At 41.5% G+C, this 26,953-nt stretch overlaps 1 protein-coding gene across 1 annotated transcript in view; it reads left to right on the top strand.

Annotated features, from left to right (window-relative positions):
- The window catches only part of PPP2R2B (protein phosphatase 2 regulatory subunit Bbeta), a 478,006-nt gene extending 451,884 nt beyond the window's left edge, over positions 1-26,122 (top strand). Inside the window, exons 8-10 of the mRNA XM_068980314.1 lie at positions 5,684-5,853; positions 22,963-23,054; positions 25,579-26,122. Of these exons, the coding sequence (XP_068836415.1) occupies positions 5,684-5,853; positions 22,963-23,054; positions 25,579-25,858 (542 nt within the window). The 3' untranslated portion in view covers positions 25,859-26,122. The remainder of the gene's footprint in view (positions 1-5,683; positions 5,854-22,962; positions 23,055-25,578) is intronic.
- Positions 26,123-26,953: the final 831 nt, after the last annotated feature.

Raw genomic sequence — 26,953 nt, 5'->3', positions numbered from 1 at the left:
GAGTCTGTTCCAGTTTTGTAAACAAATGCACTTGTGTCATTGTTTTAGATTCTGAATATAAATGACATCACATGATATTTGTCTTTCTCTGACTTACTTCACTTAGTATGATAATCTTCAGGCCCATCCATGTTGCTGCAAATGGCATTTCATTCTTTTTAATGCCTGAGTAATATGCCATCATGTATATGTACCATCATTATCCATTCATCTGTTGGTGGACATTTAGGTTACTTCTGTATCTTGGCTCTTGTAAACAGTGCTTTTTTGTGGTATCTTTGCTTTTGTATCACGGTGATGGTGGCCTCATAGAACGAGCTTGGGAGTGTTCCTCCCTATACAGTTTTTGGGAAGAATTTCAGAAGGATATGGTGTTAGCTCTTCTCTAAATGTTTCATGACATTCACCTGTGAAGCCATCTGATCCTAGACATTTATTGGGAATTTTTAAATCACAAGTTCAATTTCAGTACTTGTGATGGGTCTGTCCATATTTTCTATTTCTTCCTGGTTCAGCCTTGAGAGATTGTACCTTTCTGAGAATTTGTCCATTTTATTGGATTTGGTTGCTTGTAGTAGTTTCTTATGATCCTTTGTATTTCTGGAGAAGGCAATGGCAACCCACTCCAGTGTTCTTGCCTGGAGATTCCCAGGGACGGGGAGCCTGGTGGGCTGCCATCTACGGGGTCGCACAGAGCTGGACACGACTGAAGCAACTTAGCAGCAGCAGCAGTGTCCATTGTAACTTTTCTTTTTTAAGGAAAATTGCTTTACAATATTGTGTTGGTTTCTGCCATACATCAACATGAATCACCCTCAAGTATACCTATGTCCCCTCCCCTTTGAACCTCCCTCCCATCCCATCTCACCCCATTGTAACTTTTTATTTCTAATTTTACTGATTTGAGCCCTGTTTTTCTTAATGAGTCTGGCTAAAGGTTTATCAAGTTTATTTATCTTTTCAAAGTATGAGCTTTTAGTTTCATTGATCTTTTCTATTTTTTTCATCTATTTCTTTTATTTCTGCTCTAATCTTTATGGTTTCTTTCCTTCTACTAACTGGGTTTTGTTCCTCTTTCTCTAGTTGCCTTAGGTGTAAGGTTATGTTGTTTGAGGCTTTTTGTTTCCTGAAGTAAGACAATATTGCTATAAACTTCTCTCAAACATTTTTTATTTTTTATTGGAGTATAGCCAATTAACAAACAATGTTGTGATGGTTTCAGATGAACAATGAAGAACACTTGGCCATACATATCCATGTATCCATTCTCTCCCAGACCTCCTCCCATCCAGGTTGCACATAACATTGAGCAGAGTTCCCTGTGCTATACAGCAGGTCCTTGTTGGTTATCCACTTTAAATATAGCAGAATGTACATGTCCATCCCAAATTCCCTATCCTTTCCCTCCACCCTTAACGCGCCCCCTGCCCCAGCAGCCCCAAGTTCGCCTGTTAGAACAGCTGCCGTGTTTCGGAGCCTTGGGCTTTCATTTTCATCCGTCTCTAGGTATGTATTTCTTCCTTGACTTCTTCAGTGACCCACTGGTTGTTTAGTAGCATATTGCTTAGCCTCCATGTGTTTGTGGTTGTTTTACTGCAATTTTTTTTTCTGATAGTTGATTTCTAGGCATATAGCATTGTGGTTGATGCTTGATATGCTTGATATGATCTCAGTTTTCTTAAATTTACCAAGGCTCCCCCTCTGGTTGCCAGACCCCAAGGCTGGGGAGCCTGACATGGGGCTCAGAGCTTTCACTCCTGTGGCAGAACTTCTGTAGTGTAATGATTCTCCAGTGTGTGGGTCGCCCACCCCACGGGCATGGGGTTTGATTTTATCGTGATTTCATTCCTCCTACCATCCCATAATGGCTGCTGCTTTGGATGTATAATATCTTTTTGGTAGGTTCCAGCATTTTTTTTGTTGATGGTTGTGATTTTGGTGTTTTCATAAGAAAAGGTGAGATCACATCCCTCTACTCCACCATCCTGTCTCCACCTCTAGATTTTCTACATAGCATTTCATAGCAACTCTGTGAGTGCATTGAACAGGCAGGAAGAGAAACTCTTGGGGGAAGAGTTACTCAGTAACCTGCAGGCTGATGTTTTGTTTAGCCTAAAACTGTAATAGAAGCACTTACCAAGCAGAACCATACTCAACTACCATTATGGTAGGTCAAAAATAATTAAATGTAGGCAAATATGTATAGCTCAATGTTATGCAAGCTAACCACTTATAAGGCCAAGATTTTGTTAAATTATCTGGCTTTGGTTCCAAACAAGCAACAAATATTTTTTTAATTTATTATTTATTGAAGGATAATTGCTTCACAGAATTTTGCTGTTTTCTGTCAAAACTCAACATGAATCAGCCATAGGTATACATATATCCCCTCCCTTCTGAACCTCCCTCCCATCTCCCTCCCCATCCCACCCCTCCTGGTTGATACAGAGCCCCTGTTTGAGTTTCCTGAGCCATACAGCAAATTCCCATTGGCTATCTAGTTTACATATGGTAATATAAGTTTCCATGTTACTCTTTCCATACATCTCACCCTCTCCTCCCCTCTCCCCATGTCCATAGGTCTATTCTCTATGTCTGTTTCTCCATTGCTGCCCTGTAAATGTTCTTCAGTACCATTTTTCTTAATTTTATATATATGCATTAGAATATAAAATTTATCTTTCTCTTTCTGACTCACTTCACTCTGTATAATAGGTTCTAGGTTCATCCATCTCATTAGAACTGACTCAGATACGTTCCTTTTTATGGCTAATATTCCATTGTGTGTGTGTATATATATACACCACAACTTCTTTATCCATTCATCTGTCAATGGACATCTAGGTTGCTTCCATGTCTAACTATTGTAAATAGTGCTGCAATGAACAATGGGATACATGTGTCTTTTTCAATTTTGGTTTCCTTGGGGTATATGCCTAAGAGTGGGATTGCTGGGTCATATGGTGGTTTTATTCCTAGTTTTTTAAGGAATCTCCATACCATCTTCCATAGTGGCTGTATCAATTTACATTCCCACCAGCAGTGCAAGAGGGTTTCCTTTTCTCCACACCCTGTCCAGCATTTATGGCTTGCAGATTTTTTTATGATGGCCATTCTGACCCATGTGAGGTGATATCTCATTGTAGTTTTGATTTGCATTTCTCTTAATAATGAGTGAATTAAGCATCTTTTCATGTGTTTGTTAGCCATCTGTATGTCTTCTTTGGAGAAATGTCTGTTTAGGTCTTTTTGCCTACTTTTTGATTGGGTTGTTTGTTTTTTGGGTATTGACTTGGTTGAGCTGCTTGTATATTTTGGAAATTAATCCTTTGTCAGTTGTTTCATTTGCTATTGTTTTCTCCCATTCTGAAGGTTGTCTTTCTTACCTTGCTTATGCAAAAGCTCTGCAAAAGCTTTTATGTTTAATCAGGTCCCACTTGTTTACTTTTGTTTTTATTTCCATTACTCTAGGAGGTGGGTCATAGAGGATCTTGTTTTGATTTATATCATCAAGTGTTCTGCCTATGTTTTCCTCTAAGAGTTTTATAGTTTCTGGTGTTACATTTAAGTCTTTAATCCATTTTATCTTTGTGTATGGTGTTAGGAAGTGTTATAAATTCAGTCTTTACATGTAGCTCTCCAGTTTTCCTAGAACCATTTATTGAAGAAGCTGTCTTTGCCCCATTGTATATTCTTGCCCCCTTTGTCAAAAACAAGGTACCCATGTGGTGCATGGGTTTATTTCTGGGCTTTCTATCTTGTTTCATTGGTCTATATTTCTGTTTTTGTGCCAGTACCATACTGTCTTGATGACTGTAGCTTTGTAGTATAACCTGAAGTCAGGAAGGTTGAATCCTCCAGCTCCATTCTTCTTTCTCAAGACTGCTTTGCTATTCAGGGTCTTTTGCATTTCATATGAATTGTGAAATTTTTTGTTCTAGTTCTGTGAAAAATGCCACTGGTAATTTGATAGGGATCACATTGAATCTTTAGATTGCATTTGATAGTATAGTCATTTTCACAATATTGATTCTTCCTACCCAGGAACATGGAATCTCTCTCCAACTGTTTATGTCATCTTTGATTTCTTTCATTAGTGTCTCACAATTTTCTATGTACAGTTCTTTTGTCTCCTTAGGAAAGTTTATTCCTAGATATTTAATACTTTTTGTTGCAGTGGTGAATGGGATTGATTCTTTAATTTCTCATTCTGATTTTTCATTGTTAGTATATAGAAATGCAAGTGATTTCTGTGTATTGATTTTGTATCCTGCAACTTAAGCAACGAAGGTTTATTGAACATTTATGTGCAAAACCCTCAGTACAAAGATAAGAAAAAACAAAATTCTGCCTTCAAGAAGCTCACATCCTAGGTGAGATAAGCTGTGGATTGTTAAATACTAATGTGAAAAATGATGCTTTCTTTGGGACAGAACCCAAGCAAATGGTAAGTGAACAGGCCAGACCAAGTGTGACAGGACTTCAAAGATCATCTGGTCTAAAATAAACAATATGTAAGTAAAAGATGAGGCATATGAATCAAGCAAAATATGACACAATTGAAGGAGGAACCATCAGGACATAAAAATGGGAAATATCCAGAGGTATGGTATACATCCAGTTTGAACTAGAGAAGTTCAAAAAAAGGTTAGAAAGATGAATTAAGACAGCTTACAATAAGCTTCAGTGTCTTTTATTCCTGTAAGTGCTTTTTTATTCCTGTAAGTGCAAGTCAGCTGACTCTATGGGAAAAGAAAAGCAGCAACTGGATACCAGAGCAAATAGAAAACACAGACAAAAGGCATTGTAGCCAGAGTGTACCTATGAGACTGAGGCTCAGGAAAGGTAAGTAACTTGCCCAGGGTCACACAGCTAGACAACGGTAGTCTGATCTTAAGCCTAAGGCAGTCTGGCAGCAAAGTCCCACTATTAAACATCATGATCCAAGAGAGATGAATACATATGTTCACACAAAAACTTGTACATGAATATTCATAGCAGCATTATATGGTATATAATATATAGTATAAAATATATGTATAGTATGATTCCATTCATGTAAAATTTTTAGAATAGGCAATTTCATAAAACAAGAAAATAGATTAGTGTTTGCCTAGGGCTGCAGAAATTAGGGAACAGGAGTAAGTGCTAATAGGTATGAGGTAGTTCAGGTTCTTTTGTAGGGGGAGGCAACAATGCAAATGTCCCAAATTTAGGCTTTGTTGATGATTGCATGGTTGGTGGTATTATCTTTAATATAATCACATAAAGTGTAAAATTTAGATGAGTAAATTCTATGGTATATGAATTACATCTCGAAAAAGTAGAAAAAAATAAGCATCTAAGAAGACTACATTTTGGTATGTAGCAGTGTATACCATTGCTGGTATCACAATGATACCTAGCGACCATGGGGAAATGTGAAACAGAGCCTGTGCAAGCGGTCAGCTCTGTGAATGGGACAAGCCCCGTGAGAGTCCTTCCATGAGAAACATGATATAGAAACCAGTGGCAGCTTGTTCTACTGCCAGGGAGCTGACTGACAGGTCTGCGAGCAACTTACATTCTGCCGATTCCAACCCTATGCCAAGTTAGACGGTTGGCTTTCTAGCTGGCCCAAACACGTTCACATCAGTTAATAAGGAGGTACTAAATTTGTCGTGTTTTGCTTTTTGTTCTGCAGTTTTTGAAGAGCCAGAAGATCCAAGCAACAGGTCATTTTTCTCTGAAATTATCTCTTCAATTTCGGACGTGAAGTTCAGCCACAGTGGGAGGTGTATCATGACCAGAGACTATCTGACCGTCAAAGTCTGGGATCTCAACATGGAAAACCGCCCCGTCGAGACTTACCAGGTACAGACCCCCACCCGCGCACATGCACACCGGGCCCTGGAGGGCTCCGAGTCAGCCTCAGCCTGCAGGGGCTTACAATGTAGAGTAAAAGACACAGTGAGCCACTTCGATATCCAGAAACAGCTGGTAGGCAGGTCAGTGTACTAACCTGGAGGCCCTAGGGATTACAGGCTAGGAAGAGGGAATGGATTGGCAAGAGAAGTTGGAGAAAAGTGCTGGTGAAATGGGTAAGAAACTGAGAGGTGCCTGGAAGCCAACTGGAGAAACCGTCTCAAGGAGGGAGTCACCAACTGCTGAATCGAGAGTTGTTGTTGAATCAAGAGAGGACTGAGAAAGGGCCACTGGATTTAGTGACATGGAAATTATCAGGTGACAGAGGTGAAGTGGTAGGGATAAATGTCTGATTGGAGTGGGTTCAAGAGAGATCATAAATGGAGGATGTGAACGTAGTGAAATTTGGAAAGAGTTTGTTTTGAAGAGGAACAGAGAAATCGGGTAGTAGCTGGAAGAGGATGCAGGATTGAGGAAGGCATCATAGCTTGTTTTAGGGTGACAGAAGCCAGTAAAGAGTGGGCTAACTGAAGCAGTCAGCTTCTCAAGGGAACATACTCCATTGCAGAATTAGATATAGATGAGTTGGACCATTCATCCATCAAAGGAAAGCAAGAAGAGCAAAAACAGCTACAGATGCAGATTTGTGATGGGAACATACAGATGGTTTCTGCTTCTATTTTCCAGTCAAATAAGAAGTCATTAGCTGAGTGAGAAGGGAAAGTGTAAAATATTCCTCTAAAAGAGCAAATTGACTAGGGCACTATGGTAGGGTTGCAGTGGGATCCACTTATTTATATATTTTAAGTAAGACAAATCTGTGTGATTGTATGTTTCTTCCCAGCCACATGAGCCTGCCTGGTTCAGGTAAGGAAGGGCAGAAAGTTAGATTTAACCAGTGGTGGGCTTTTACCAACTGACTACAAGGGAAGTAGGGAAAAAGGCAAGTTTTTTGAAGGTATTGATTAAAGGAGTGATTGGAATGAGGGCCACTGAATCTAAGGTAGATAAGGAGGGAAATGAACTGATAGAATCAAAACACTAAAGGGCTTGAACTAAAATGATAGGAGGCAGCAATAGGGTGATATTTATTAGACAAACACAGTTACAGTGATGACAAGGCTCATAATACGACCACGAAAGCAAAGGACCAAACTCATTGAAAAGAATGAGGCAAGTAAGAGTCCAGAGTGTTTGAATTCCTAAGAATGATGGCAGGAATGGTGATGGGAGAGAGATCGAGGCACTAGAGAGGCTTCCAAGCCTGAGGCAGAGGGACTGTTGATGACTGTAAGAAGGATGGGGAGCAGGAAGTAGTGTTTGATGGCATGACTTTGAAGGAGCTGAGGCACAAATGACGGTCCAGAGGACCGCAGAGCCCACTCACCTTGGCACACGAAAGCAGAAGTCCACCGGCCACACGAGAGGCCTCGGGAGAAGCAGGAAATGTTCAGAGAGGAGGCTGAGGACACTGAGCACTTTGATGGCTGAATGTGATGCTGTAAAAGGTTTGGGGGCCAGAACTGCAGATGAGGTGGAGGTAGTCTGGTTAAGCCCTGTGGTTCACCTTGTGGTTCAAACAGCATCCCCTGTGTGCTTGCAGTCTTACTCCCCGCTAACTCTTGCCCTCAGGCTCCTGCTAACAGCCCAACCATTTGGTGTTAGGTGCGAGAACTAGAAGCTAGGAGAGTGTTGTTGACAGAGGTGTGGCCTGCTGGAGAGCCCCAGCTAAAAAGTGGATTAGGCTACACCGTGGGGGAGCAATTGGTACTTTAATTTTTTATTATACCATATTCATTATCAGGATCATAGTAAGTAAAGAAAAGAATACTTGTATAGAGATAGTTTTAACGGTTCAGTTTTTAATTCTTACTTTACTAGTTATGCTTAAAACCTATGTTTTAATTATTCCTAAGTAAGCATTGGGGCTTCCCTATTAGCTCAGTTGGTAGAGAATCTGCCTGCAATGCAGGAGACCCTGGTTGGATTCCTGGGTTGGGAAGATTTGCTGGAGAGGGGAAAGGCTACCCACTCCAGTATTCTGGCCTGGAGAATTCCATGGACTGTATAGTCTGTGGAGTCGCAAAGAGTCCAACACGACTGAGCGACTTTCACTTCCAAGTAAGCATTACCCTGGAGAGGAGCTTGCCTTTCTCAATGAGTCTGAAACTGACTTTTCTTCCAAAATGAAAGCTTAATTTTTGTGGCTGCTTTTTCAACAGCAGATTTCTCAGCTAATCTGTGGTACTTTTATTTTAGACAAAGACTTAACAACAAAGCTAGCTAGCTATGCCATAAAGAAATTAGCATTTTAAACTCATCGTTCTCAAACTACATTTAGCAAGTGGTAAGTTTAGAAATCTTTGTAGAATACTAAGAAATAGAACCCATGTATGGAAATGAAATTAAACAATGCAAAAATTTATTTTAGATGGTGTATTTGAAAGCAATCTAGTTAAGTTTATATACCATACCAAAGGTGGTAATACACTATATCAGAAATGGTAAACAGACTCATTGAGTGTCTGGAACACGGTTAAAAGAGATTATAAGGTCAGCAGGCTCCACAAGTACATGATGTGAGAATCTCTGTGTTGGGAGACTCGGCCTAGTGTCAAGAAGGCCATACCCAAGCTCACTGGAACAGAGCAAAGAAACAGTATTTGGAACATGGAGAGAGAAGCATCAGATAGGATGAGCCTTAAGGTAAGGCATCCATGTGAGTGTACTGAGAGGGAGAAACAGTTGGATAAGCAGGTTTCTATGGTACAGGCTTCTCAGAGATGTTTCTTGTGTCTGGGTCTTACCTTTTTCTCTCCTCTGATGGTGAACAGTGGATGTTCTCTGCCTAACGTTTCTTTTTTATAACAGTATATATATGGAGCATACCTTCATAGTCCATAATCTTCTCCTGGAGATAGTCAGGAGCTCCCAGAGAGTAGAGGCTGGAAGGAGAAAATAAGGGTTCAGACTAGGTTTTCCCTTTGAATCTTTCCTGACTTTAAAGGTCTGGAGAACCTCTGTGCTGGGAGACTCTATTTGTGCATTCTTCTATTTCGGGGATTGACAAACTGTTCCTGTAAAAGGTTGTCTTTTAAGTCATAGAGTTCTTGGTGAGGTGATTCCTGCAATAAGGGGCCCACAATTTCAAAGTGCACATGCTTTGTTTGATACTTACTTATCACTCACCTGGAGGGTTTCTGTAAAACAATGCCAAAAGGGAATGGTCAGGGGACAGGCTGAGCAGGACCTTAAATGGCCCTGCCCAATTTATAACCCTTAATGCTCTGCCCCCTTTAATCCTAATTATTCAAGGCGCTATTTGGTACTTCCCCTACCAAAAACAAATTTGGGGTGCTTACAATAAAATAAAATAGTATTGTAGTCCCCTCTTATCATTTTATAATTCCTTGATCATTGCAGAACTCTGAGAACCCTGCATTATAGAAACCTGCTTAACCAAGTGTTTCTCCCTGCTCAGAACACTCATGGGTATGCCTTACCTTAAAAGTGCTCTGTACAGCTGGTAGGAATGTAAACCATTACAGCCACTATAGAGAACAGTATGGAGGTTCATTAAAGGAGAGTTAACATATGACTGAACAATCCCACTCCTGGGCATACAGCTAGAGAAAATCATAACTTGATACATGCACCCGCCCATAGAACTACTTACAATAGCTAAGACATAGAGGCAGCCTAACTGTCCATCACCTGTTGCTGATGAATGGATAAGATGTGGGGTGTGTATATATATACACACACACACACCATACATATATACGCACAGGGATACTACTCAGCCATTTGCAGCAACATGGATGTTCCTAATATTATCATACTAAGTAAAGCAAGCCAGAGAAAGACAAATATCGTATGTTATCATTTATATGGGGATTTTTTTTAAAAAAATGATAGAAATAATTTGTACTCAAAACAGAAATAGTCCCACAGAAGTAGAAAACAAATTTATGGTTACCAAATGGGGAAAGGGGAGATAAATTTGGAATCTGGGATTAACATAAACACACTACTGTATATATAAAATAGATAATCAAGAAGGCCCTACTGAATAGCACAGGAAACTATATTCAATATTATATAATAACCTGTATAGGAAAAGAATCTAAAAAATAATGCATAATGTATAACTGAATCACTGTGCTGTACACCTGAAACCAACACAATATTATAAATCAACTATAATATAAAATCAAAGTTAAATTTTTTAAAAAGTGTAAGGACTGGGCTGGTGGGAAGGAACTCTGTCATCAATTACTAGCACCTCGCCTGAGCAGGGAGATACACAGGTGATAGTTCTAGGTGTCTTCATACATCTATCAGTTGATCTCAAGCATGTTTCCAGGAATAAGAAGCTTAGCCTTAAGTATTAATATAATGAACTATTTTCACATTTTCCTATAGAATAGGGGTTGACACACTGTGACCTGTGGGCCAAATCCAGCCCTGCATCTGTTTTTTGAAAAGCAGTTTTATTGAAACAGCACGCCGGGTCATTTACTGATTGTCTACGGTTGCCTTCAAGGGCAGAGTCGGGTCATTGTGACAGAGACCATATGGCTCACAAAGCCTAAAATATTTATTGTCTGACCCTTTACAGTAAAAGTTTGCCAACCCCTGAAACAGAAGAACAAACCAATAGAGTCTAACCTTGCCAGGCTAGAGTGGTCTATCCGCTATACACAGCAGGCTCCACAAGTATGTGAAGTGAGAACCTCTGTGTTGGGAGACAGCGTAGTGTTAAGAGGGCCATACCCAAGCTCATAGGAGCAGAGCAAAGACGCAATATTTGGAACATGGAGAGAAGCATCTGATACGACAGGCTTTAAGGTCCCTCTTACTCTGCTCTCTACATGCTTCTTGTGTCTGAGTCTTACCTTTTTCTCTCCTCTGATGGTGAATGATGGTGAATAGTCAGTGTTCTTTGCCGAAGATTTCTTTTTATGACAGAATACATATATGCAGCATACCTTCATACTTAATGATCTTCTCCTATAGATGTCCTCACTTGGAATTAGTCAGGAGCTCCCAGAATGTAGATGCTTGAAGGAGAAAACAAAGGCTCAGACTGTGCTGTTCCTTGCCATCTTTTGTCTTTTAACACTTGGTGATGTGGTTCCTGCAATAACGGGTCCACACTTCCACTCACCTGTAGTGTTTGTTAAAAAAAAAAAAGCCAAAGGGGAATGGTTAGGGGTCAAGAATGGTTCACAAAGAAGGGCACAGACTAAGCCAGATCTTAAAAGGCACACAACTGCCCAATTTATAACCTTACTGCCCTGCCTCCTTCAATCCTAATTATCTTTGGGGCAGTATTTGGTTCTCCCCCTACCAAAAACAGATATTTGGGGTGCTTATATTAAAATAAAATAATATTCTATTCCCCTCTTATAATTTTATAATTCCTTCATCATTGCAGAACTCTTGAGAAGCCTGCTTAACCAAGCATTTCTCCCTGCTCAGAACACTAGTTATGTATGCCTTTGCTATAGAAGTGCTCTGAACAGTTGGTGGGAATGCAAACGAGTACAGCCACTGTGGTGAGCAGTATGGAAGTTCCTTAAAAATATGAAAAGATAGATAGTTACCATAAAACCCTGCAGTCCCACTCCTGGGCATACATCTGGAGAAAATCATGATTTGAAAAAACACACGCACCCCACGGTTCCTAGCACTGTTTACAATAGACAAGACATGAAAGCAAACTAAATGTCCATCATCAGTCACTGATGAAGGATAAAGAGCATGTGGTGTATGTATGTGTGTGTATATATATATGTGTGTGTATATACACACACAATGGAATATTACTCCAGCCACTTGCAGTATGTTTAGACATAGAGAAAAGAAATAAGCCAGAGAAAGGCTAATATGATGACACTTTTAACAAGGATTCAAAAAAATGATATAAATGAACTTATATATGAGAGAAATAGACCCACAGACATAGAAAACAAATTTATGGTTACCAAGTGAAAAAGGGAGGGGATAAATTTGGAGTTTGCATTTAACATATACACACTGCCGTATATATATATATAATAACCAAGAAGTTCCTACTGAATAGCACAGGGGACTATATACAATATTATAACCTATATGGGAAAAGAATCTGAAAAAGATAGATATATGTATGTATGTAACTGAATCACTCTGCTGCACACCTGAAACACACAACATTGTAAATCAACTATAAAATAAACATTTTATAAATTTTATACTCCAAAATAAAATTAAAATTAAAAAGATTATAAGGACTGCTCCAACGTGTAGGCATTCTGTCATTAACTACTAGCACCTTCCCTGAGCAGGGAGACATACAGGTGATACTCCTCGGTCTCTTCATACATCCCCATCAACTGATCTCAAGCATGTTTCCAGGAATACGAAGCTGTAGCCTTAAGCATGATGACCTAGTTTCACCTTTTTCTATGAACAGGGGTTGACAAACTGTGACCTGTGGGCCAAATCCAGCCCCCTATATTTTATAAAAGCAGTGTCACTGAGTCAGCCACACCTGATCGCTTAACTATTGTCTGTAGCTGCCTTCATCCTGTAATGACGGAGTTGGGTCACTGTGACATTGTGGCTCACAGATCCTAACACATTTATTGTCTGACTTTTCACAGGAAAAGTTTGTCAACCCCTGAAGTAGAACAAACCAAGAGAGTCTAATCTTGCCAGGCCTACAGTGGTCGATCAGTCATACGACAGCAGGGTCCACAAGTCCATAATGTGAGCATGTCTGAGTTGTGAGGTTCAGCCTAGTGTCAAGGGGGCCACACCCAAGCTCATAGGAACAGAGCACAGAAGCGATATTTGAAACATGAAGAGAGAAGCAGCTAATAGGATGAGTCTTAAGTTCTTTCTTGCCCTGCTCTCTAGATCTTTCTTGAGTCTGTGTCTTACCTTTTTCTTTCCTCTGATGGCAAAAACCCCGATCTTCTTTACTCAAGCTTTTTCCTACAATAGAATATATATATGCAGCATACCTTCATAGTCGATGACCTTTTCCTATAGATGTCCTCACCTGAAGGCAGTCAGGAGCTTCCAGAATGTAGGTGCTGGGAGGAGAAAATAAGGGCTCAGACTAGGTTTTCCCTTGGAGTCCTTCCTGACTGTTGTCTTTTAAGACTTAGTTATAGAGCTCCTGGTAATGTGGTTCCTGCAATAAGGGGCCCGCATTTTCAAAGTGCACATGCTTTGTCTGATACCTGTAAGACAAATTTCATAGGCGAATGGTCAGTCATGGTTCCTAAAGAAGGGGACAGGCTGAGCCAGACCTTAAATGGCACACCACTGCCCCATTCTTAACCCTTAATGCTCTTCCCCTTCAATCCTAATTATCTTGAAGGCACTATTTGGTACTCCCCCTCTGAAAACAGAAATTTGGGCTGACTATACTAAAATAAAATAACATTCTATTCCCCTCTTATAATTTTATAATTCCTTGATCCCTGCAGAATTCTGAGAAGCCTACCTCATAGAAGCCTGCTTAGCCAGGTGTTTCCAAAACCTGTTCTCTCCTGCTCAGAATACTCACAAGTATGCCTTCCCTTAAAAGTGCTCCCTTCAGTCGGTGAGAATGTAAACTGGTACAGCCACTATGAAGAACAGTATGGAGTTTCCTTAAAAAACTAAAAAGAGCGCAGAAACAATATTTGGAACATGAAGAGAGAAGCACCAAATAGGACAAGTCTTGAGTTCTTTCTTACTCTGCTCTCTAGATGCTTCTTCTTATGTCTGTGTCTTACCTTTTTCTCCCCTCTGATGGTGAACAGTTGATCTTCTTCTACAACAGAATATATATGCAGCATACCTTCATAGCCAATGATCTTGTCCTGTATCTGTCCTCACTTGAAGGCAGTCAGGAGCTCCCAGAATGTAGGTGCTGGGAGGAGAAAATAAGGGCTCAGACCAGGGTCTTCCTTTGAGGCCTTCCTGACTTTTGTCTTTTGAGACTTAGTTATAGAGTTTTTGGTAATGTCATCCCTGCAATAAGGGGTCCACATTTTCAAACCACACATGGTTTGATATTTACCACTCACCTGTGGTGTTTCTGTTAAGACAAATGCCAAAGGGGAATGGTCAGCAATGGATCATAAAGAAGGGGACAGGCTGAGCTAGATCTTAAAAGAAACACCACTGCCCAAATGATAACCCTCATTGCTCTGCCCTCTTCAATCCTACTTATCTTCATTGCACTATTTGGTACACCCACTACCAAAAATATAAATTTGGAGTGAATATACTGAATTAATATTCTATTTCGCTCTTATAATGTTATAATTCCTTGATTATTGCAGAACTTTAAGAAGCCTGCATTACAGAAACCTGCTTAACCAAGTGTTTCTCCCTGCTCAGCACACTCATATGTATGCCTTCCCTTAAAAGTGCTCCTTTCCATTGGTAGGAATGTAAACTGGTACAGCCACTGTGGAAGTTCCTTAAAAAACTAAAAAGACTGTTACCACGTGATCCAGCTATCCCACTCCCAAGCATATATCCAGAGAAAACCATAATTTAAAAAGAAATATGCACTGCAGTATTCATAGCAGCACTATTTACAGCAGCCAAAACATGGAAGCAACCTAGATGTCCATCATCTGTCACTGATAAATCGATAAGGAAGATAAGGTGTATATGTGTGCGTGTGTGTACATACACACACAATGGAATTAATACTCAGCTGTAAAAACAGAATGAAATATTGCCATTTGCAGCAACATGGATGCATGCAGAGATTATCATACTAAATAAGCCAGAGTTAGACAAATACGATATTTATATGGAGGTTCTAAAAGAAAATTATACAAATGAAATTTCATATACAAAACAAGTAATCCTACAGACATAGAAAACAATTTTGGTTACGGGAGAAAGGGTGGAAAGGATAAATTAAGAATTTGATACATACATACTACTTTATATAAAAGAGATAACCAACATGAATCTACATGAACTATACTCAATATTATGTAATAATCTCTAAGAAAAAAGAATGATAAAAAGTAGATATGTATGTATACAAAATGGGAAAGGAGGGAATATTAAATATATAAATTGGAGTTTGGGATTAACATGTACACACTGCTATATATAAAACAGACAATGAAGAGGGTCCTACTGAATAGCACAGGGGATCAACTATACTCTAATGTAAATAAAAATAAAATTTAAACATTTTAAGGACTGGGCCAGTGTTTAGGAATTCTGTCATCAGCTATTTTTGCCTCCCCTGAGCAGGGAGACATACAGGTGATACTCCTAGGTCTCTTAATATATCCATCAGCTGATCTCAAGCATGTTTCCAAGAATAAGAAGCTGCAGACTTAAATATAATGAGCTGTTTTCACATTCTCCTATAGAACAGGAGTTGACAAACCTGCGGGCCAAATCTAGCCCTGCATCTGTTTTTGGAAAAACAGTTTCATTGAATCAGTCACACCTGGTCATTTACCTATTGTCTACAGTTGCCTACATGCTCCAAGGGCAGAGCTGGGTCATTGTGACAGAGACCTATGGTTCACAAAGCCTAAAATATTATTGTCTGACCCTTCACAGAAAAAATTTGTCAACCCCTGAAATAGAAGAACAAAGCAACAGAGTTTAATCTTGCCAGGCTAGAGTGGTCTATCAGCTATACACAGCAGGCTCCACAAGTACATTATGTAAGAATCTCTGTGTTGGGAGACTCAGCCTAGTGTTAAGAGTGTCATGCCCAAGCTCATAGGAACAGAGCAAAGAAACAATATTTGAAACATGAAGAGAGAAACAGCTAATAGGATGAGTCTTAAGTTCCCTCTTACTTTGCCCTCTAGATGCTTTTTGTGTCTGTGTCTTACTTGTTTCTCTCCTCTGATAGTGAATGGTTGATGTTCTCTGCCTAAGATTTCTCTTTACGACAGAAGATATATACACACACATATAGAGAGACCGCTTCCCCTGGGGCTCCGTTGGTAGAGAATCCGCCTGCAATGCAGGAGAACTGGGTTCGATCCCTGGGCTGGGAAGATCCCCTGGAGAAGGGAAAGGCTAGGCACTCCAATATCCTCTCCTGGAGAATTCCTCGGATTATACAGTCCATGGGGTGGCAAAGAGTCGGACCTGAGTGACTTTCACTTTCATATATACATATGTATGTATGTATGTATGTATGTTATTCTATGCAGCATACCTTCATAGTTACTGATCTTCTCCTGTAGATGTCCTCACCTGGAGTTGCCAGAAGTTCCCGGGAACATAGATACTGAGAGGAGAAAATAAGGGCTCAGACTAGGTTCTCTCCTTGAATCCTTCCTGACTTTTAGTTATAGAGTTCTTGGTAATGAGGTTCCTCCACTAAGGGACCCACACTTCCAAAGCACACATGTTTTGATATTTATCACTCACCTGTGGTGTTTCTGTAAGACAAAATTCCAGATGAATGGAATTTTGAAAGACATATTGGTATAAAGAAAAAGATTGGTGTGTATATATACATGTGGTGGTGGTTTAGTCACTTAAGTCATGTCCGACTCTTACAATACCATAGACTGTAGCCCACTAGGCTCCTCTGTCTGTGGGATTTCCCAGGAAAGAATACTAGAGTGAGCTGCCATTTCCTTCTCCAGAGTATCTTCCCTATTTAGGGATCGAACCCACAGACCTGCCTCCCCTGCATTGGCAGGCAGATTCATATACATATTCAGCCAAAAAAAGAATGAAATAATGCCATTTGCAATGACATGAATGGACCTAGAAATTATCATACTAAGCAAAATAAGTCAGAGAAAGATATTGCATGATATCACTTATATGTGGACTCTACAAAAAAATAATACAAATGAACTTACATATGAATCAGAAATAGACACACAGACATAGAAAACAAATTTATAGTTACCAAAGGGAAAAAGGCAGGGGGGATAAATTAGGAGTTTGGGATTGACATATTTACACTACTCTATATAGAAGATAAGGAGAAGATGGCACCCCACTCCAGTACTCTTGCCTGGAAAAGCCCATGGACGGAGGAGCCTGGTAGGCTGCAGTCCATGGGGTCTCTAAGAGTTGGACACGACTGAGCGACTTCACTTTCACTTTTCACTTTCATGCACTGGAGAAGGAAATGGCAACCCACTCCAGTGTTCTTGCCTGGAGAATCCCAGGGACGGAGGAGCCTGATGGGCTGCCGTCTATGGAGTCGCACAGAGTCGGACACGACTGAAGCGACTTAGCAGCAGCAGCAGCATATAGAAGATAAAAGATACAACCAACAAAGTCCTCCTGTATAGCACAGGGAACTATACTCAATATTTTATGTAATGACCTATAAGGGAAAACAATCTGAATAAAAATATACCTGAAAGTAACACAACACTGTAACTCAACTAAAATTTCAATTAAAAGATGGTCCTCAAAAAAATAAATAAAAGTTTGAGGAAATATTGAAAAAAAAAAAAGTGCCCCATAACAGATAAAAGGAAGGAGTAGGGAGAGATAAAATTTAAAAGAGGATCTCTTTTGCTCATCTTTTTCCCCCAAAAGGTAGGAGATCTCAAGTATGAGGATAACAAACGTGGCTTCCTTTGCCTACTGGATTAATTTCAGCTTGCCTCTGTTCCCCTTCAGAAGCCCACTCCTCCTCGTCTCCCTCTATTACACAGATCTTGGAAGCAAGTCAATGATAAAGGCAAGAATTAGGCTTGCTTTCTAGAAAATAGATCAATTCTTGAGGTCAATATCTTCCAACCATCAGAAGAAAAGTGTGACCCCAGTGGATGTCCTTACCTCCCCCATCCCTTTCTTTCAAGGAAACAGTCTGCTAACTGGGGAGAAAGGGAATTAGAGTCAAGACTTATAGTCAAGTGTTAGGCAAACTATGACCCAGAAGTTGCCACCTGTATTTGTAAATAAAGTCTTATTGGAAACACATCTCTTAACTCATTCATTTATGTATTATGGCTACTTTTGCATTACAAAGGTACAGTTGGATAGTTGTAACTGAGGCTACCTGACCCACAAAGTATAAATATTTACAATTTGGCCCTTTTTAGAAAAAGTTTGTGAAGATCTAGCATCAGCCCTCTCTTTGTCCTGGGACTCTTCTGCTTTACTTAAAGATTCTTCACAATAACTAGAGAACTTCAACAAGCAGAAATGGCCCTACAAACAAAATGGCCTTCCCTATCAGATCTGAGACACTCCTAATAGGCACAAGAGGTGGTAGGAGAGGAAGGGAGGACAGTGAGTTAATTTATGGCAGAATTCCGAAGCTTAGGACACAAGCCTCGCCCTCATTCTCCCCATCTAACAAAGCCATAAGCCCAGCTGCCAATGGATTCACTTGTCACCATAACCCTGAAGCAGATACCCTGGAAAAGGACCAGAGCTATTTGGGAACACGAGTGTAAGGGTGAAGGAAGTTAATTTGGAGAGTTAGAAATCTTTACTCTGTCCAAATAAGAGCTTTTCAAATATCCCAAACATCTAATGGAACATGGAATGAATCTGACCTTATTCCTCTGCCCAGGGCTAAGCACACAGCTGAGCCTCTGAGCTCAGCATCTGACAGAACCCTGGCGCAAGGGAGGAGAGGGGCCCAGGCTGCAGAGAGAGAGATCATGAACCATCACTCTTCATCTAAACCAAGGCAAACTGTGCTTTCCATGACATCTTTCTGCCTTTACCCAGTTCTGCCTGCCTCTTGGCCTCACTTCAGTTCATCATCCCAGCTGTCTAGGACTGAGCCTCTACATAAGGCGAGGCCAATGAGGCAGAGCGAGTGGGAGGCAGACTGCTAGAGCTGGCAGGAGCAGGTGCGCCAGAACCCAGACCCCTGGTTCACTTCCCATTCTGTCATTTCCTCTGCTGTCTGATCTTGGACACATGATGTCATTCGCTGCAGTGCACGCTCCATTAAAGTGAGGAGAATGATAGTACCCACAACCTAAGATGATATTAGAGATGAGATGAGATCTTATGGATAAAGAGCCCGGCTAATAATAACAAGCTGGCATATTACGTATGCCTAACGTCATTACCACTCCCCACAATGGATCTCAGGAAGAACTGAAAATGGCACCCAGATTACTATGCTCCAAGCCTCAATCATCGGCCTACTTGCCATACTCACCTGAGTTGCTGAATGCAGCTGGAGAGAAACACCCAACCATGCTGACCAGACTTATTTGAAATTCACATCTGGGTGGCTAACAAACACGCAAAAAGATGCTCAACATCACTCATTATCAGAGAAATGCAAATCAAACCCACAATGAGGTACCATCTCACAGTGGTCAGAATGGCTGCTATCAAAACATCTACAAACAATTAATGCTGGAGAGGGTACAGAGAAAAAGGAACTGTTGGTGGGAATGCAAACTAGTACAGCCATTATGGAGAACAGTGTGGAGACTCCTTAAAAAACTGGAAATAGAACTGCCATATGACCCAGCAATCCCACTGCTGGGCATACACACCAAGGAAACCAGAATTGAAAGAGACACGTGTACCCCAATGTTCATCGCAACACTGTTTACAATAGCCAGCGCATGGAAGCAACCTAGATGTCCACCAGCAGACAAATGGATAAGAAAGCTGTGGTACATATACACAATGCAGTATTACTCAGCCATTAAAAAGAATACACTTGAATCAGTTCTAATGAGGTGGATGAAACTGGAGCCTATTATACAGAGTGAAGTAAGCCAGAAAGAAAAACACCAATACAGTATATTAACACATATATGTGGAATTTAGAAAGATGGTAACGATGACCCTATATGCAAGACAGCAAAAGAGACACAGATGTAAACAGACTTTTGGACTCTGTGGGAGAAGGCGAGGGTGGGATGATTTGAGAGAATAGCACTGAAACATGTATATTGTCATATGTGAAATAGATTGCCCATCCAGGTTCAATGCATGAGACAGGGTGCTCAGGGCTGGTGCACAGAGATGACCCTGAGGGATGGGATGCGGAGGGAGGTGGGAGGGAGGTTCAGGATGGGGAACACATGTACACCCATGGCTGATTCATTTGAATGTATGGCAAAAACCACCACAACATTGTAAAGTAATTAGCCTCAAATTAAAAATTGAAAATAAATAAAAAAATAAAATTCATACCTGGGGACTTCCCTACTGGTCCAGCAGCTACGATTCTGCACTCCCAATGCAGGAGGCTGGGGTTCAATCCCTGGTCAGGGAACTAGATCATGCCACAACTAAGAGTCTGCATGCCCCAACTAAAGATCCCGAGTGCCACAACAAAGGTGGCATAGACAAAATGTTTTAAAAAATAAATTCACATTCAATGAAGCAACTGACAAACAACTAATCTCAAAAATATACAAGCAACTTATGCAGCTCAATTCCAGAAAAATAAACGACCCAATCAAAAAATGGGCCAAAGAACTAAATAGACATTTCTCCAAAGAAGACATACGGATGGCTAACAAACACATGAAAAGATGCTCAACATCACTCATTATCAGAGAAATGCAAATCAAAACCACAATGAGGTACCACTTCACACCAGTCAGAATGGCTGCGATCCAAAAATCTGCAAGCAATAAATGCTGGAGAGGGTGTGGAGAAAAGGGAACCCTCCTACACTGTTGGTGGGAATGCAAACTAGTACAGCCACTATGGAGAACAGTGTGGAGATTCCTTAAAAAACTGGAAATAGAACTGCCATATGACCCAGCAATCCCACTGCTGGGCATACACACCGAGGAAACCAGAATTGAAAGAGACACATGTACCCCAATGTTCATCGCAGCACTGTTTATAATAGCCAGGACATGGAAACAACCTAGATGTCCATCAGCAGATGAATGGATAAGAAAGCTGTGGTACATGTACACAATGGAGTATTACTCAGCCGTTAAAAAGAATTCATTTGAATCAGTTCTGATGAGATGGATGAAACTGGAGCCGATTATACAGAGTGAAGTAAGCCAGAAAGAAAAACACCAATACAGTATACTAACACATATATATGGAATTTAGAAAGATGGCAATGACGACCCTGTATGCAAGATAGGAAAAAAGACACAGCGGTGTATAACGGACTTTTGGACTCAGAGGGAGAGGGAGAGGGTGGGATGATTTGGGAGAATGGCATTCTATCATGTATACTATCATGTAAGAATTGAATCGCCAGTCTATGTCTGACGCAGGATATAGCATGCTTGGGGCTGGTGCATGGGGATGACCCACAGAGATGTTATGGGGAGGGAGGTGGGAGGGGGTTTCATGTTTGGGAACACATGTAAGAATTAAAGATTTTAAAATTAAATTTAAAAAATTAATTAAAAAAAATAAATAAAAAATAAATTCACATTCAACAACTTCAAGCAGCCCTCAGTGCCTTCCAGGAGCCAAGCACTGTTGCCAACAACCTCCCCGCCCCTGGCCTTTTTCACGCTCAGCCGATAACCTTGCTTCTTATTTCACTGAAAAATGAACCAGGAAAGGATTGCCACATAATCCAGGGCTGCACTGTGCACACCAGCATCTACTGGGCATTCCCCCTTGCACAGACATATCCAAATTATCCAAACCCAAAGTGAACATGGCCACTCCATCCTTCCGCTTGCTCAAAAGCACGATTCAGGAGCCATCTCTGACTCTCATTTTCCTCTCCACACTTGACAGTGGCTCCATCCGCAAGTCCTATCAACTGTCCTTCCAAACTCGGCAAGACTCTGACGACCTCCCACCACTGCTCACCTTGGTCCAAACCATCATCAGTTGAGCAGGTTACACCCGGCCTTTGGCCCTGCAGGGGCTTACAGTCTGTCACAATACGGCAGGCGCAGCACCCGTCCCATGATGTCTGTTCACATCACTCAGAGTAAGGGCCCTATGGGAACTGGTTGGCACACGCTGAGGCCCCCCACTCTGCTCCTTGCCACCCTCTACCCCACTGCCTCCAGGACTCCTGCCTCTGGGCCACTGTATTAGCTGTTCTCAATGCTTAGTAGCTCAGTGGTAAAGAAACTGCCTGCAATGCAGGAGACCCAGGTTCCATCCTTGGGTCGGGAAGATCCCCTGGAGAAGGACATGGCAACCCACTCCAGTATTCTTGCCTGGAGAATTCCAGGGACAGGGAAGCCTGGCTACAGTCCATGGGGTCACAAAGAATTGGACACGACTGAGTGACTAACACTTTCATTTATCCTTGGAAAGCCTTTCCCCAGATACCACTGAGATGCACTCATTTTCTCCAGGTTCCTGCTCCAGTGTCGCCTTCTCAGGTGAACTTCTACTCGCCCTGTATAAATAATCCCTCAGAGCTCCCACTACCCTTTTTCCACTTTTTTTTGTTCTCATTTTATCACCATCTAAAATATCTTATACTTGTTATTTCACAGCAGAAATACAACACTGTAAAGCAATTATACTCCAGTTAACAAATAAAGTTTAAAAATCAAAAAAAAAAAGAAAATATCTTATGTATTTACTTGGCTACACAGTCTCTTCCCCAGCACTGGAAGGAAAGCACCCCAAGGGTATTCTGTTCATGGCTCTATCCCAAGTATAGAGCTGGCATTCAACAAATATTTATTGAATAAAAGGCTGAATGAATGGTGCTGTCTAAATGGGCTTAGACTTCCCTGGTGGTCCAGCGGTGAAGACTGCACTTCCACTGCAGGGAACATGTGTTCAATCCCTAGCTGGGGAACTAAGATCTCGCACGCCCTGCTGCATGGCAAAATATAAATTAAGTTTTTTAAAAGATACTGACCAAAAGTAAAAAATAAATAGGCATAGAAAATGGGAATCCCCTACTTACTGGGCCCAGTTCTATGCCACCATCTATATAAGCGAGTTTGTTTAATCCACATGTGCCATGTAAACAACTCACCAAACCGTCTTAAAGCCCCAAGGCTGAGAAGGGCTAAGACCCAGAACTATCTGATTCAAGCCACATTTACACTGGAAGAATGAACAGCTCCCATCCAAAGAGGAGCTTCTCACAGAGGAATCATTTTTTAAAATACTAATAATTAACACCCTCTTAATATGTTTTCCCTGCCCCTCCAGGTTCACGACTACCTCCGCAGCAAGCTGTGCTCCCTCTATGAAAATGACTGCATTTTTGACAAATTTGAGTGTGTGTGGAATGGGTCAGACAGGTAAGAAAGGTCTGGTGGCTGGGAACCTTCCACGGGGGGCCCTCTCCTTGCACTGGCCCTGGGCCATGTATACTAAGGGGGTGCAACCAAAGAGCCATCAGAATCAGCCCTGAGGCCTGGCAGGGCAGCACCAGGTCACAGCAGGTGACCTCGAGGTCAAGTCTGGAAAGGAACAGGTGATGGCTAAGATCCTGGACTCCTCTTTCAGAACTAGGTCAGGTGACCCTTTAACCTCACAAAAAATCCTACCTTATACAAGCAAGACCCTCCCAGAGCTGGGTGCATACACCTAAAATGAAGCTCCCCTGGCAAATTTTGAGGATGAACCATTCCAATGACTGTAAAGTGTACTGTCTGGATGGGAAGTTATCCCTCGAGCTGCCAGCAGAGACTGGCCTGAGGCCTGGTAGTCATGAACTGAATTCTCATCAGCCTCATTTATTCTGTGCCCTCAAAGGGATTTATGACTATTTGAGGCCTTTGGTTTCAACAGTACTTCCTATTACCTCCCTGCAGTTTCTTTTTGGCTTGACGAATAGATGCTGCTGTGATTTCCAGAAGCCAGCCCAGGCTACCAGGGGCTGTTCCTTAGTGAAGGCAGCACCAGCAGTCCTACTGAAAAGCAGGGAAATTCTATCACTGCAAAGCATTCAGAAGGGTGAGCTTCTAGTGAGCACAGGCTCTACCTCTCTGACCCCTGTTGGGTTTTTTGGGCCAGTGATCCAAAACCAGCCTTCCACTCAGCAGGCCTAGAAGGAATCACCACATGGTAGACGACCCAGATCACACCACCCAGTTGGTGGAGGCCAGAGGGCCCAGAGCAAAGCAACTGTTACTTAGTTGAACAAAGACCCTCAGAGGAAAAGTAGCTATCCCTGCCCTGTTATTTTAATTTCCATCGGTAATTTATTCGTTGTTCATTATGAATAGATTTTTTTTAATATTTGTGGTTCTTTTTGTTCAAGTTCCCCTTCTATCTGAACCAAGACTCAAAACCTATACCTACTAGGTACTTTCACACATCATGATTTTTTAATCCTGACCACCATCCATCAAAATTACTTTCACTGTCCCCATTTTACAGCTGAGGAAACTGAGACTCAGCCGGATACTAGTTCAGGAGCTTGGGCAGATCACTGTAAGTAGTAGAGACAAGAGGAAGAATTTAAATCCTAAAATGAACATTCTTTCCACCACATTACAGATTCTTTCCATAACCGAGAAAATGTTATTTTTGGTCCAGATAAGGTTGAGATTACTTTTTTTTCCCCAAAAAAAGACTTTCTCCTACGGTTTAAAAACAAGTCGGGTGGTGGTAATGGAAGCAGAGGTCAGTGCGTGGGAAGCAATAAGGCCAAATGGCTTAATGCTTGTGCTCCAGCATTGGCAGATGTGGGCTGGAGGCCCAACTTGGCTATTTACTGGCTGTGTGGAAACATACATGCACTCATTTTCCTCCTGTTTAAATCCCTTAACATGGAATGATGGAAAAGGAAATGAGGCTAGGGGTAAAGCACCCAGCACCCTCACGTGATGAGATGATAATTGCTTACCCTATGACAGATACACACATTTCATGGCATCGGTTTCCCAGGCCAGGGTAACAAAATCTAGCCCTTGATTAATTTCCGGGACAACTAACAAATACCCAAAAACTCAGCCCCCTGGCCAGGGCTCAGTCTTGTCAGTTTTCCTTCACCTTCCTCTAACCCAAGACAACGAGATGCAGTGTTCTCCCATCCTAACCAGCCAGTTGGAGCCTCACCCACAAATAAGGCCAAGCCCACCTCTCCGGGGGTCAGCCATAAGAGGGTGCTGCTTGAGGGACATTATGTTTCCCTTGGCCTGTCACCATTAAGTAGAGTTGGTCCATGGCTTCTGAGAGGCTCTTGGCACCCCCTGCTCTCTTTATCAATGAGAGATACTCCTGAGAATGGATAGCTCTTGTAGAAAAGTAGGCAACCATCTGTAAGTCCACTACAAAGGCTTATTTCCTCATCCTACATCCTTTTAAAATTCTAATTTTTGTTTACTCCCTCCCAAGACCAAGATGAGATCCATTTTTTAGATAAGTTTTCAGAAAAGGCAGAATTTCGATCTAGTTCATAGCGGGAAGAGGGCACATGCCAGAAAGTGTGCTGATGCCAGAAAGCCTTATCAGTCGGGCAGCACAGTCACTCCTACGACCGCCAGGCTCTAAACGAACACGATACAAGGACAGCTATTTTCAGCGTTCCTATTCTCATGACTTGACTGCAGCCTCAGAATCCTGATGTGAAGGAGGTGGGCTGGGATCCTTAAAACCACTAGACTGACTTATGGAACAAAATATCCTAAAGGAATCTATTGATAAATAACAAAGAGGGCTACCATCACCCTTCACCCAGCCCAAGAGCTTGCTTTCCTTAGTGCTTCTAAAGTCACTGGTCACACTACAAAGCCTGCTGCGGTGTTCGGTCTCTTAGCTGTAGAAAGTCTACGTCTACGGCACTCAGTCACTCCCTGTTTCCTCTCTGCCTTGCAGCGTCATCATGACAGGCTCCTACAACAACTTCTTCAGGATGTTTGACCGAAACACCAAACGCGATGTCACCCTTGAGGCCTCGAGGGAAAACAGCAAACCCCGAGCTATCCTAAAACCACGCAAAGTGTGCGTGGGGGGCAAGCGGAGAAAAGATGAGATCAGTGTCGACAGTCTGGACTTTAGCAAAAAGATCTTGCATACAGCTTGGCATCCTTCAGAAAATATTATAGCAGTGGCGGCTACAAATAACCTATATATATTCCAGGACAAGGTTAACTAGGAGGACAAGTTATTACTTAATAATCTCACATACTGAATACTAGTCAAACACGTTTTTAAATGTTTCTTTGGGTGTTCATTTGATGCATCGACTTTAATTTCCCTCTGCAGGAGACAATTGGAATAGAAGTCCATGGAGTCCAACCTTCCCACATCCCCAGTTCTAAGAAACTTTTGTCAAACCCAGTAGGTTCTGGGACACTTCTGTTTAGAATTGAGAGCTGCCAGCTAACAGTAACTCTTCCATAGTTGACTTGAATTTCTGATGCTTTTATTGCCCCGTTTGCTCTGGTGGGTCCAGTGTTTTGTTTCTAGGTGTCTGCTGAGATAAAATGAGGTTGTCTGTAGTATTTAAAGAGAAAAGAGATAAGTTTTTTTTAATTAAGCAATTCCATTTGATTGAAAAAAAATTCAATGAAAAATAAACACCGTTTACTCTTAGAGAAATTCTTGTTTGTTGACAAATCAGAACCAGTCAGCACCCCCCTGCTCCTACAGCACTTTTTTTTTTTTTCCATTTTCTTTTTCATGATTTCGCTTGAGCCAGAGATTTATTTCACGAGGCTGCAAAGAGGATGCAGAATGGGAAGGGGAAAGGACCACATCAACAATGCTATATTCTTTCTTTGTAAGCGCCATAGAAACAGCCTGAGAATTTGGCCAGGAAACCCCGTGAATGCTTCAGGGGACATCAAGAGAACACATCGCTTCTCAGAGTTAGCTTGGCAGGGCCCTGTGGGGCCACATTCCATCTGTCGCTTTGTTACTCTTGCTTTTTGTCATTTTAAATGGCTCCATATAATCCTCTACTTACACGTTCCTTGGCTTTTTCCCTTCACCCTTTTCCAGCTTATTTATTCCCTTGACTTCTAAAGGCCGAGTCCTTGTTGTTTATGATCTGGCTTCTAAATGCAGCAGTAAGCTGATGGGCTGGGGCACCTCCCTGAGAAAATGTGTCTCCCAAAGCAGCCCCCGCCCCCTTTCCTGGGTTTTGTAACCCAAAGTAACACTCAGTCTATCTCCACTACAGCGAGAACAAAAACAGCCAATGGAAAACGCTGCTCTGTAAAGGCTATTCAAGTGCTTCTGACCCACC

This window comes from Capricornis sumatraensis, chromosome 9 (genome assembly GCF_032405125.1).
Source record: "Capricornis sumatraensis isolate serow.1 chromosome 9, serow.2, whole genome shotgun sequence".
NCBI classification, from domain to species: domain Eukaryota; kingdom Metazoa; phylum Chordata; class Mammalia; order Artiodactyla; family Bovidae; genus Capricornis; species Capricornis sumatraensis.
This window is presented reverse-complemented; position numbering and strand designations above follow the sequence as displayed.